The sequence below is a fragment of the Ovis aries genome, chromosome 3 (assembly GCF_016772045.2).
Source record: "Ovis aries strain OAR_USU_Benz2616 breed Rambouillet chromosome 3, ARS-UI_Ramb_v3.0, whole genome shotgun sequence".
NCBI lineage: Eukaryota > Metazoa > Chordata > Mammalia > Artiodactyla > Bovidae > Ovis > Ovis aries.
Genome location: NC_056056.1, coordinates 5,760,119 through 5,773,691, shown reverse-complemented (window position 1 = coordinate 5,773,691; position 13,573 = coordinate 5,760,119). Strand labels below are relative to the sequence as shown.

Here is a 13,573-nt window from a genome sequence, read left to right as displayed (position 1 = left end):
TAAGGACGGTCCAGGGAGCCTTGGGCCGCAACTTCGGTCTACACAGGCCAGCAGTGCAGACACCCCAGCCCGGGGGTCCCCTTGCAGGCCAGCCCGAGGCAGGACACTGGGCACATTCACTTCCCCTGGCCCCCACCAGGTCCCCAACGCAGGCACTTGATAAATACTGGATTTCATTACAGCAACTCAGGGGACTGCTATGTCCTTAAGCTGTAAATTTGTTTAACAGTAACAGTCGTTAGGGACTGATTTTCTGAATGGGGCTTCCCCGGTGGCTCAGTGGTAAAGAAGTGTTGTCTTAGTTGCTCAGCTGTCTCTGACTCTTTGCGACCCCGTGAACTATACCCCGTCCGGCTCCTCTGCCCATGGAATTCTCTAGGCCAGAGTACTGGAGTGGGTAGCCGTGCCCTTCTACAGGGGATCTCTCCAACCCAGGGATCGAACCCAGGTCTCCCGCATTGTGGGCGGATTCTTTACCAGCCAGGGAAGTGGTAAAGAATCCACTTGCCAGTGCAGGAGACACAGGGGTTGTGGGTTTGACCCCTGGGTCGGGAAGATCCCCAGGAGGAGAAAACGGCAACCCACTCCAGTATTCTTGCCTGGAGAATCGCATAGACAGAGGAGCCTTGCAGGTTACAGTCCATGGGGTTGCAAAGAGTGGGACACGACCGAGTGCTTGAGCACAGTGACCGATTTTCTGAATGAAGAGTCTCCACTCCTCAGGACTGCAGCCCAGCCACAAGAGAGACCCACTGAGACCGACTGGACCCTGGGGACCGTGATAGGAAACAAGGGCCCAGGCTCAGCCTCGGGAGGTGCGCTCTTGAGGCGGGAAGGCCTCCCCTCTCCCACCCCGATGCCCAGGCTGCTGGGCAGGAGTGGGGCTGGTTCTGCCCGGGGTCTCGTGCAGTTCCTGGGGGTACGAGCTGTCTGGGGAACAGGGGTTGCCCGTGTCAAAACAGCCACCCTGGGGAGTGTGCACAAGGCAGTCCTGGCACCCTGGGGTGTCTGACCCACCCTGTGGGGCACCGAGCAGCGGGAGGCAGAGGCCCGAGTCGGTCACCACGAGACTTTTTATTGGAGACAGGACCACACATGACGCCAAGTGTACACGGGCCCCACGAGCACCCGTCCCGGGCTGGGCTTTGTCCCTCATGTGGACGGTCAGGTAGCCTGTGGGTACGACAGCATGACCAGGTCAGAGCCCAGTGGACACTCCTTACCCCCCATCCCCATCAAGGTCCAACATCAGCCCCCCCGGGCCTGCCAAGTCCTGCGAGCTGTGTGGGCACTCGGGGTTTGGGGGCAGCCCTCTCCCTTCTCACAGATGAAGAAACAGGCCCTAGGGGGATGCCGGCCAACCCATCAGACCAAAGCCTCGTGTCCTCATCTGCACGCCCCTTAACAGTCTCTCCCGTGAGCATGTCAGTCCTCAAACTCCACGTCAGGGCCCTGTCCCGGGTCCCCCGACGTCGGCACACACAGCGTCCCCACCTCCCTCCCCTTCTGCTGAAGTGTAACACGACCAGCGGGTCCTGTAGATGGACCCCACGAATCCTCTGAACCCTGGGTGACGGGGCTCCCAGCTTCTGGGCCAGAGGTCTACGTGGATGAGGGTGCGTGGCCATGGGGGACCCGGAGGCGGTGGGTGCTGGGGTATGTGGCTGTCACTTCTGCTCCAAGACCAACGTGACAAAACCTATTCACAGGCAGCTGCAGGGGGGCCATGCCATCTGAGAACAGCCCCCGGCTCCATGCTCAACTCCTGCTGACTGTGCCGAGGCCTTCAGGCTGGAGACCCAGGGCCCGTCCACGCTATGAACGCGGGGAGCTGGGGTGGCTGGCTGGGTGGCATCTCAGAGATGGATCCAGAGTTTGAGCGTCAAGGATTGAGGCTGATCCCATAAAACCTACCTGTGCCTATGGAAAGGAACTTTCGGAAGCGGGGAGAGTAAATCCCCTGCCTGAGGGTCCCAGTAGAGAGAGCCCCCCGCCCCCCGCCACCGCCACTTGGTTCTCGCCTTATCGGGGAAGGAAGGAAAAAGCAGGAGGGGGTTGATCAGGCAACGTGGTATGGCTGGGTCACAGGCAGCCCACTGTCAAGCCATCGACTCCGTCATCGTGATGGTGGGTAGGCGTCCGGGTGCAGTGACCGTGGGTCCCAGGTGGCCTTTACACGCGTCTGTCACCTCTCCATCTCTGTCGTGCTCTCGCTGCCCCTCCCCTGGCTCCCCCAGCACGCCCTTCCTTCTGTGGTCACTCCCATCTCTGGTGATAGCCGCGTGCACTGGAATCACACTGTGGGCTCCTCCAAGCCAGGGTCCAGGCCTGCCTTGCGCACCTCAGCCTCCTGGCCCTGGGAAAGGGTGCCCTTTAGGAAGGGGGTGCACTGGCCTTGGCTGTCCTCACCACAACGGGCCGTGTGCCCAATCAGCCAGCTTTCGGTGCGGCCGTGTCCCTAGAGATGCTAGACCTGGGTTGCGGAGGGGGACCTGGGATATCCAGCAGGAAGGAACCAATGTCTCCAGGTTGGTCTGACACTCCTAAAAGCCACCCTTGCCCGGCCCCCAACCAGGCCGAAGCTGTGGCTGGTCTGTTCCTGGGCCAAGCCCTGGTATGAGCGCCCCTGAGCCTCCTGACGCACACGCACATCTGTGAACCCATTAACATCACGCTCATGAGGAGCGTGTTTGCTGACAGATCAGAAATCGCTTGGCACTTTCTAAACAGTGGCTGGCACTGCGAGGCTGGCAGCAGAAGCTGGCTCTGGTCTGGAGCTGGAGGAGGGAAGGGGGGTCCCCAGGATGAGGACGCAGGGCTCCACATGGCCTCTGCTCCTTGGCTGGGGGGGTCCCAGAGGCCGGGGGCGGGGGCGGCTGGCTCTCTTGGTTTCTCGAGGATGGGGAAGGGGCCAGCAGGGGGCCCCGTGTGGCCGTCTTACACACATCTCCAGCACACCGCCCCCCCCTGCCTGCACCTGGCACTCCTGTTACCACCCTGGTGACTCGGCTGTCATCGCCAGTTCCTTGGCTGTCTCTGATTCCAGCTGAGGGCCAGGAGAGCGGGGACCGGGTCTTGTCTGGAAAACCTTGCCAAACGCCCAACAACCAGGTGAAGCTGGAGGGGACCGGCCAGGTCCCCTGGCATGTCAGAGGCCCTCGGGGCCTTTCCTGCTGTTCGTGGCCAACTCTGGCCAACTTTATTATTATTGAAGCACAGACCTTGGTGGGAAGGGAACAGAGGGCTGGATCCCACACTCCCCACTTGACTGCCTTCAGGTGTCCTGGTTAGGTATCACTTCTAGCCCCTGCCTGAGGAGGGGGTCACTGGGATGCCCACCCTCTGGGCCGCTCTCCTGGCCCTCTCAGGTCCCTACAGGCGGAAACTCGGCAAAACAGCCCTGGGCTTGGTTCTGACACTAGGACCCCAAGGCTGGTTGAGCAGGACGTCATGGGCTGAAGTCCCCACTCTGCCCCTCCTGGCCGCTGGCCTGGGGAACCTGCGGTTCTTGTTATGCAGGAGCAGTAACAGTGCACTGAGCGTTGAGAGGATTTGATGAGAAAGGTCTCTGAATGCCTGGGAGGTGCTTCAGTCTCCCCCACTTGCCCAGTGACACCCTCCCTTTCCCCTGACCCAAGGTGGCAACACCCACAGTCAGCAGCAGGGGGCGGCCTCCCCATTGAGACAGCCATGTCCGGGCTGACCAGGTACCAGCCACCAAACCCCTCTGGGTCCAGCATTCTCCGTCCAGCCCGCTCCTCGGAGGACCTAGGATTCCAGAGTCCCTGCTTGGAAATTGATGGTGCGGGTGGCACAGCCCTGCCAATGCCCCGAAAATCAAGAGGTCTTCACCGGCCCAGCACAGGTCCTGTGCCTCCCACAGGCAGGAGGATGGGGTAGGGCCAGACTTCAGCTACCCCTGGAAGGCAGGAGGATGGGCAGAGAAGCCAAGGGGACTGGGGACCTCCCAGGCCTGAAAAGACATCGGGAATCAGGGTGGGTGGGTGGGGAGGGCTCCAGGGAACGGATCTCAGTCACCCCGGGGTGTGAGTTCCTGAAGGCAGCTGCACCCCAGCCTGGCCTCGGGACGTAGAGGGATGTGGCCACCTAGCCTGTGGGCACAGGCAGCCCTGAGTACCACGACTCCCCAGTCCTTGGGAGAGAAGGGGACCTCCAGGCACCAGGGAAACTGAGGCGGGGTCTAGAGGGTCAGAGGAGGCTGGCGTCGGAGCTGCCTAGAAATAGCTGACCCTTCCCTCTCTCTGTCTGCTAGAAGAGCTCCAGGGGTGCCATCTGCCCCTCTTCCGCCACCCATGACTCCAGATGTTTGGGCTGGCAAAGTGGAAGGGCTGCCAGGAGCACATGGCCGACTCCTGGCCAAGGCTGAGGCAGACACATGGCCCATGGAGCTAAAGTCCGGGCAGGCAGAATTTGGGGTGGTCAAATTTGCCCCGCCCCATCAGCAGGGGCAAATTGGGGGTGGGGACTGTGAAGGTGCTGTGTGGCCTCACTCGTTGAGGGAGTACGTCTGGTCGGGGTTGGCCTGGCCCACCCCATGGCGAGGGCAGGTCAGTCATGCACGGGCAGGCGGGCATCTGGGCAGGAGCAGAGTTGGGGTGGACGCGGTGACGGCGGCGGGCAGGGCTAGGGGCGTAGTGACGGCGGGGGCGGGGGCGAGGGGTGGGGCGTGGTGACAGCAGGGGCGGGGAGAAGGGCGGGGCGTGGTGCCTGGGGGCGGGGAGGGGTGTGGTGACTGGGGGCGGGGAGAGGGGCGGGGGCGTGGTGTGGGGGCGTGGGCGTGGCGACTGGGGGGCAGGGAGAGGGCATGGTGGGGGTGCGGCGTGGTGACGGGGGCGGGGCGAGGGCGTAGTGGGTGGGGAGAGGGGCGGGGCATCATGGGTGGGGCGGGGCCGGAGCGCGCCAGTCTAGCGGTCCTCACGGACCGGCCGGATCTTCATCTCGGAGAACTTGAGTGAGTACTGCCAGCCCGTCCAGGAGGACCACTCGACGCCGTCGGCATAAGAGGCGTGTGCGCCGCGCAGGTACTGCCCGTTGAGGTTGGACGTGTGGCAGTTGCGGTACCACCAGGCTCCGCGGTAGAAGGCGGCGCAGTTGTTCTCCGAGTGGTCACTGTCACGGTCCTTGGTGGTGAACTTCATGCCGCTGTGCTTCAGGAGGGAGTCCCCTGCGCAGGTGCACACAGGTGTGTGTTCAGTGGGGCACAGGTGTGTGCACATGCTTCCCGTGCACGATGCACACACGTGAGCGCGCGCGCACCTGCCCCCTCCCACACCTTTGGTGTCCACAGGCAGCCCCAGAGCCACCCTGATGGTCCCAGCGGCTGTCCCTGCAGCCTCTCCCTCCTTCTAGCTTTGTCACACACCCTGTTCCGAGTTTTCTTGCCTCGGCCTGGGAGGAGAAACCCAGCCCAGAGTGGGTGGAGAGGCTCAGCAGAGCTCAAACTCCAGATGTGCTGATTCCCGGCGCTGGGCTCTTTGCGCATCTGCAAAATGGGTGGTTCTGTGGGAGAGGCCCTGCAAGCTTTATGTGGCTGGGATGAGGACTAGCTGGGGATTTGGTGGTGGTGATGAGAAGCCTTGATGCTGGCCCCTGGCCTGGAAAGACTTCCTTTTGTCCTTCCAGCTGGGGAGGTGCTTGGGCCGCCCCGATCCTTCCCCACCCCCAACCGCAGCCTGGACCCCTACCTGCCGTGCCCGAGTAGTCGGCCACGGTGAGCGGGTATCCGTCTTCCTCAGGGTCCACAGAGAAGAGCCCCACGCCAAAACTCCCATAGTGGGCATAGGCTGTGCCATTGTCAAAGTCCTCTAGGTCCACATGTAGCTCGTAGGCCGCCTGAGTGGTCAGAGCGTGGATCCTCTTGAGCCCTGAAATACAGGAGAGAATGATGAGAGAAGTTGGTGGCTGAGGAAGTGACCTCCCTGGAAAGAACCAAGGGGAGACGAGAGCTAAGCTGATGTGGTTGGTGACAGAAAGAAACTACTACCACCAAGGGTGTACTTTCAGCCCTGGGCTGCTTCCTTCTTCCTGCAGAGCTGTGTTTGGCAGGAAACAGGACCGACGGTTTTTCATGTTTTGTGTTTTTCGTGTTTGCTTTAAATCAGGCTGTGCTTCCCAAATGTTTTAAGCTGAAGGCTGGTAGAAAGGCTGCGGGAGTCAAGAGGAGTCTGGAAAATCTTCTGGGTTAGGGGTGGTGGAGCCTCTATCTTCTCTGACACTCTGGGCTCCAGCCAGATGGGATCTGGTCCTCACGTGCACTCCCTGGCCCGACAGCCTTTGTACATGCTGTTCCCTCTGCCTGAGACACTTTTCCCAACTCTCCTCACCTGCTTTGATGTTGTTCTTTAGTCGCTCAGTTGTGTCCAGCTCTTCACAACCCCATGGACTGTAGCCCACTAGGCTCCTCTGTCCATGGGGTTTCCCAGGCAAGAATACTGGGGTGGGTTGCCATTTCCTTCTGCAGGGCATCTTCCCGACCCAAGGACAGAACCCACATCTCCTGCATTGGCAGGTGGATTCTTTACCGCTGAGCCACCAAGGAAGCCCCCTCACCTGGTTACTTTCTGTTCATTTTCAGGTCTCACTTCCTCAGGAAGACTGCTTGACTTCCTGTCGAGGTGGAGGACCTCTGCCAACCCAGGTGCCCCCTGTTGGTGCTTATCATTCTGGTTCCAGCTGCCCATTTCCATGTCGGGCTCCCCCCTCCACCAGTGTGGAAGCTCCATGCGATCAACATGACTGTCCTGCTCACTGTGGAACCCCAGCATCTGAGGTGGGCCAGCTCACAATAGTGAAGTGAAAGTGAAGTCGCCCAGTCGTGTCCAACTCTTTGCGACCCCCTGGACTGTAGTCTACCAGGCTCCTTTGTCCATGGGATTTTCCAAGCAATAGTACTGGAGTGGATTGCCATTTCCTTCTCCAGGGGATCTTCCCGACTCAGGGATCGAACCCAGGTCTCCCACATTGTAGACAGACGCTTTACCGCAATAGGTGCTAGTAGACGAGAGGCAGAAGACCATGCCTGGCTCTGGACACCCCTCAGCACACCCTGTCCTACTTCCTTCCCTGCCCCGTCCCTCCCCTCCTGCGCTCTCCTGTGCCCACCCTAGGGTCTCATGCCAGGCCCTCCCCTTCCCCTTCCACCCTGCCCCCGCTACTCACACTCAAGGTGCTTCCCTGCCAGTTTGATTACCTCTTGATTAAGAGGGCTTTTAATTAAACCCCTTACAAGTTATTGGCACCAAGTGACATTTCATCAGCCTGTCCCTCCTGCCTTCCTTTCCTGCGTGGGTCAGCGTGTGCATGCCCCCAGGGCGGGAGGGCTGTGTTGGCTCCTCCCCAACCAGCCCAGAGGGAAGACTCCGGTCCACGTCCAGGGCAGAGAAAAAGGAACCATGACGAGAGCAAAAGCCGTCCAGACAGCCAGAACCTCCCTGCATCCACTGGAATCCGTCACTGAGGACCCGGCTGCCGGAGCCCAGGGACCTCGTCTCTCTGGGCTAGAGCCTCATAGCAAGCTGCTGGCCCTCTCTGGGCCCCAGGCTGCACACCCGTGGAGTGAGGGCCAGAGGGCTTCCCAAGCTGCAAAGGGCAGACCATAGGCACCACTGGCAGAAGCCCCCACCCCCCAGACAGCACTTACAAATGCCAGGCGCTGCTATGAGAGCTTCACGTGGATTAATGAAGCCGGGGGGATTCGAGTGAGTCCGACTTAATTAAAGGGTCCCTGTACAGCTCTTAGAACAGCGCCTGGCCCACTGCACACATGATCCAGGTGTTTGCCACTGCTGTCATGATGCAGTGAGACGGCTGCTAGTATTATCCGTGTTTCATAGAATAGGCGCCAAGAGGTGAAGTCACTGGCCCAGGTCCTACAGCTGCTAAGTGGCAGAGCTCAACCCAGGCAGGCTTGCCAGATTCTGTGCGCTCATTTAGTTCTTGCCCAGGACAGAGGATCTGATCCAGGAATAAGGCAAGAGGGAGCCCAGCCCTGTGGGGATGCTGGAAGATTCCTTTCCCCACCCCCGAGTGGGCCCCATGGACCCCCATTAGGACAGCACTCTGCCAGGATAAGCAGAGTTCCACTCCTTAATGAGCCAGCCTAATGCCTACAGGGGGCCCCGGGGCAGGTGTCCTGAGGGAGGGGCTGGGGTCTCCCTCCTCTCCACCCTTCCTCCCCTCAAAGCCCTCTTCCCCCCTGCCTCCACCTCCCTCATCTTTACTCTCTGGGTTTCTCCAGTCCTTGTTGATCCGCCAGGATGCTCACAACCCCTACTTCCTTGGACCCCTTGGGTGCTTGGAGTTCCATCCCCACCATCCATCAGAGTTCAGATCACAGAGCATGAGGAAGAAGATGCGGAAACATACTCAGACCCCCTATGTCATCCCAGTGAACTCCCAGGTGGATTAAAGAGCTGAACCTACCACTGAAAACTGAAAAGGCATTTTAAAAATAGACATTTTTATGACACTGGGAGAGAAAAACAGGGCCTAAAACTCAGAAGATATGAAGAAAAAGACTAGCACAATCAACTACATAAAAAAAAAAAAGTTAAAACTCCTAGGAAATAAGCAGTAATGTTACCCAAAAAAGAGAGGCTGAAAGACAAATGACTGGGAGTAACTATGTATCAGGGGTATTTGACAAAGAATCAATAACCTTAATATATAAAGAGCTCTCATAACTCAATAGGAAAAGACACAACACTGGATGAGAAGGTGGCAGGGGAATGTGGAAAAGCAGAGGCAGGGCCCAGCACAGGCCGGTTGAGTTCTGGGCTCCCGCTGACATGCTCATCGGGGCTCCCTGCTGCCAGGAGCTGGCCAAGGCTCCACTTAGATGCTTTCCCTGCACTCAGTGGCTGCTGACAGATTTCGGTTAAGATGCCAGGAGCGGCGGGGGCACCAGTGCTGCCCTGGAGGGGGGCGGTGCTGACCCTCAAGGGGAGCGTGAGGGTCGTCTTGGTCTTCCAGCGCCTGCATCGGCCACAGCTGCCTGAGCCGACACAGAAACCAGGTCCCAGGGCGCCCCCAGCAGGACGAGCACACATCCTCGCGGGACCCACCCACGGCGGACGCACCGCCCTGGGCTTCCCGCTCCTACAGCGCGTTCCACTGGACGCTCAGGTCCCCTTTCTATGCAGAACCTGGGAGCCGACCTGGGCATGAGGAGGCCACGGAGACCTGGCTGGCATCCTTGTGAGGAGGGGGCTCGTGCCTGACAGCATGCATTGCACAGGAGAGGGCGGGCCAGGCGTCGGGCGGGGGTCTCACCTAGCCAGTGCTCCCCTGTGAGCTTGCCGAAGCCATCGCGGTATGCCTCCCAGCCTCGGAAGAAGTTCACGGAGCCATCCTCCCGTCGCTGAAACACCTGAGAGGGGATTGAGAATGCAGAGCTGGCCCCAGCCTTCCCAGGACCTCACATGCGTCCCTTGGCCCCCCACTGCCCCTCACCCGCCCCTTCAGGGAGCACAGGGGCTGGGCCTCATGTCTCTTAACAGCTCTCGCTGGGACCTGGACCGGGGAGGCTCATGGTATCCCGAGGCAGGGAGACTGACCGAACGCCCCCAGGCCCTGAAACGCCCCCTCAAGGAGGAACTGGGGTGGACTGGGGTGCAGTGGAGAAAGCCAGACTTCCAGACCCACTCTGCTGCCTCGCTGTGTGACCCTGGACTGGTCCCATATCTGCAGGGACCTCAGTTTCCCCACTGGTCAAATAATAAGGGGGTGAACAAGGGTCCCTGTACCTTTTCCTGGGTCAAAACAAAACTGAACAAAAGCTCATTGTAGAGTTTTTAAAGACTAATAACACACATACACACACACACACACACACACACACACACACGGTGTCCCTGGTGGCTCAGATGACAAAGCGTCTGCTTGCAATGCAGGAGACCTGGGTTCGATCCCTGGGTTGGGAAGATTCCCTGGAGGAGGGCACAGCAGCCCACTCCAGTATTCTTACCCGGAGAATCCCATGGACAGAGGAGCCTGATGGGCTATAGTATATGGGGTTGCAAAGTCTGACACGACTGAGTGACTGACACCTCACTTAACACACACACAGACACACACTGGGGCTTGTCTGGGTCTCTCAATACGCCCCTGCTACATTCATGTACATCCGCCCCAACCCTATTAAAAAGCCCCTGGTAGGAGATCGGCAGGGGGCCCTGGGAAAGCAGAGCTCTGGCCACCTCTCAGGGGAGCACCAGAAGTCCGCAGCCAGCCGCCGGGCCGCTTCTGTTCTTCATTTTAATAACATTCTTGATTTGGGAGTCCGGAATCCCATCGGTTAAATTGCTTTGAAATAAGTAGCACGCTGGTCCAGGCCAGAGCTGCCTTGAGTATTTACAGGATCCGCTGACAATCCTGTTCCCCCGCTCGCCGCCCCCCCGTCCCCGCTCCGCCCCCAAGCCTTTCTGTCTAACAAGACTTTTTCTTGCTCATTTGCAGAGGCAGCACTCGCCCCCACCGCCTCCATCTGCGCCGGTGTCTGAGGTGTTAGAGGTTTGGCCGCCGCACAGAGCCACCCGATCCATTGCTAAGCAGCCGGACTTCAGCCGCCTGGAACCGCCCTGTGCGGCGTCTGCCGGTAACTGCGGGTCTGTCCGCTTGGCACGGTCCATCACCGCGGCCGCTCGGGCAGCTCTGACGTCAGGTGGCGGGAGGCGACACCTTTTTCCTTTGCTTCGCTACCTTCAACCCGGCCTGGCCCTGACACGTGAAAGTCCTCAGAAGGGACGGGAGCAGAAGGAAATTCGATCAGGCTCGGAGATCAGAGAGCCGGTGGAAAGCGGGTATTGATGGCTGCGGATTGGGACTCTGAGCACGCGCCCTTTGAAAAGCCTAATCCTGGCAGAAGCTCAGACACTCCCCCGAGAAGGCTTCGGACAGCAGAACCTGTTTCTGCAGGAAGAGCAGGGCTGGGGGGGCGGGGGGGGGGGGGGGGGGGGGGGAGGGCTGCAGGGGCCGAGGAGAGGGGCAGGGGCGGGGAGGACAGCGGTTCCCAATCTGGGCTCTAGAGCTCGGGTGCTGCCGCTTAGAGTGCCAGCCAGTGACGCTGCCTCGCTGAGCCTGTTTCCTCATCTGTAAAATGGAGATCTCAGCATCAAACCCCGCTGACCACTGGCTGTAGATAGCTAAGATTGTAAAAACACAACAACAAAAAGAAACTGCCTGCAATGCAGGAGACCTGGGTTCAGTCCCTGGATGGGGAAGATCCCCTGGAGAAGGGAATGGTAACCCACTCTAGTATTCTTGCCTGGAGAAGTCCATGGACAGACCAAGGGGTTGCAAGGAGTCGCACAGGACTGAGGGAGTAACACTTTCACTTTCACCCACAGACAGTCCGCTCAGGGCCTGGCACATGGGCGGTGGTCAGCCCATACCCGCCAAGGAGCCCCACAGCCCCAGGACATGGGCCACCAGGGCCTCCCCTCCTCCCTTCTCTCCCTGCCCCCGCACCAGGCCATATTCCTCCCAGACTTGGGCATGTCTCCTCCAGAACTGTCCCAGGGGCCTGTCCCAAGTCTATTCCCCCAAATGTCCCACTGAGCACATCCGTGTCAGGAACCAGCTGGGAAATCCAAGTCAGGGCCCTTGGGGCAGGGAAACATGGCGTGAGGCCTGGTTGAGGGGATTCCCACCCAGGCCGGAAGCAGGGCAGATCAGAGGAATAGTGGATGGCCAGAGGGGCTGGCTTCTGGGAGGGGATCCAGGGTGACCCTGGAGCAAGAGCCCATCCTGGCCCCTGCATGTCCCAGTGTGTGGTCCAGGAACATCATTCCTGCCCCCGGGGCCACGCTTGCCTCACCCACCGCTCAGCCCGCCTCCCAGACCTCAGCGAGGAACAAATCACAGAGGAGTTGGTATCATGATTGCCATCGCTGTTGTTTTTCCTGTTCCCGCTATTATGAAGTGGAAAGTGGGGGTGTCACCCTTGCAGGCACAGGCAGGACACGAACCCTAGCCACTGGGACAGACAGACCAGCTTGGGCTGAGAGCTGAGCACAGCTGACGCTCAGGCCAAGGTCTCCTGGCCCGGTGCACACACTTCCTTACCCTGGGAGCCGGGTTCTGGGCCCCCTGACCCGCCCCACTTTCCACTGCAGGAGCTCGGACACTGGCCAGAAGTCAGGCAGCTATGAGTGGACAGTCTGACTCACCCCGCACTCTGTAGCCTGAGGCCGTGCTGGACACCGGGAAGTCCGCGTCTCAACACCCACATCCACATGCTCACTTGCCACCCACCAGGGAGGGGCATCCCAAACCTGCCCCCTTGTCTCCTTGGCAGGCCTCTCAGGGCCAAGAGCTGATCTCTCAGCATCCCCCCATCTTCAGCCCCCCTTTCCTGCTCCCTTTCCAGGCTGGGTGCCAGAAGCAGGCAGGGCCCCGGCTGGGGCTCAGTCTGGGTGAATGATCAGAGGTGGTGAGCACACATTCCACACCACGGGGGCCTCCTGGCCTCTCTCCTCCACTTGGGAAGCACCTGCCGTCACTGAGAGCAGCAGATGTCTTGACAATCCACCGCAGCTCAGAGGTCAGAGCATCGTTTGCCAACATGGGCGCTCTTCCGAGTGGTAACAAACCATGACGGACCCCTTCCAGGGCTGAGACACAGCTGCGCCGCAGCTCCAAAGAAGTGGCTTTTAGACTCTTGGACCGTGACCCAGGGAAATGTAGTTGACATCCTGACACACATACTCACAGCTCTTTGTATCTGAAACAAAAGCTTCCTGAAACGATACTTGTCCTTCAGATGGATGGATGTTAATATTTTCCACCCTGTTCTTCTGTTCTATTCCACTCCATTTCATTAAAAAAAAAAAATTGTTGCTCACAACCCATTAAATTAATTTCTCCACCAGCCAGTGGATCACAACCCGCAGTTTGAAGTTGTCGGCCTTTGCCATGGGCTGTCTTGATCCCACAGCTCCAACTCTGGGTGACAGAGCATGCCGGGCAATGGCTGGGATCTCAGACTTGAAAGCCCTGGTCTTGCCCTTGAGCTGACCACAGCATGCCATGCGTTCCAGGTGGGCACAGGCCACAGGTCATCCGCAGGTCCTCCCAGGCTCCCAGGAGTGTTTCTTCAGGGTGAACTGCAGTCGTGGCTTCAGATTTTTGGAAACGAGCTGGGCTTTAGGGACCCTGGAGGGCCAGATGTCACCCACCAGAAGGCCTTCAATTACAGAGCAAGGATCAGCCAGACAAGAAGATACAAAAAAGAAAGCAAGGGACTTCCCTGGTGGTCTAGTGGTTAAGACTCCACGCTTTCACTGCCAAAGGCCTGGGTTCAATCCCTAGTCGGGGAACTAAGATTCCCACAGGCTTCTCAGTGTAGCAGGAAAAAAAAAAAGACCTCTCGGAACTTCCCTGGTGGTCCAGTGGCTAAGACTCGGCATTCCCAATGCAGCGGGCCCGGATTCAATTCCTGGTCAGGGAACTAGATACCCCATACTACAACTAAAATGTCCCATGTGCTTCTGGTAAGACCTGGCACAGCCAAATGAAAAAAAGGGGGGAGGCAAGTGAAGGATTGAGGCGTCTA

At 59.2% G+C, this 13,573-nt stretch overlaps 1 protein-coding gene across 1 annotated transcript in view; it reads right to left on the bottom strand.

The window, feature by feature from the left end:
• Nucleotides 1-4,883: 4,883 nt before the first annotated feature.
• FIBCD1 (fibrinogen C domain containing 1) overlaps nucleotides 4,884-13,573 on the bottom strand; it is a 31,198-nt gene continuing 22,508 nt past the window's right edge. Inside the window, exons 5-7 of the mRNA XM_027968319.3 lie at nucleotides 9,292-9,388; nucleotides 5,706-5,885; nucleotides 4,884-5,185 (exon numbers count right to left, since the gene is read on the bottom strand). Coding sequence (XP_027824120.3) covers nucleotides 4,926-5,185; nucleotides 5,706-5,885; nucleotides 9,292-9,388 — 537 coding nt within the window. The 3' untranslated portion in view covers nucleotides 4,884-4,925. The remainder of the gene's footprint in view (nucleotides 5,186-5,705; nucleotides 5,886-9,291; nucleotides 9,389-13,573) is intronic.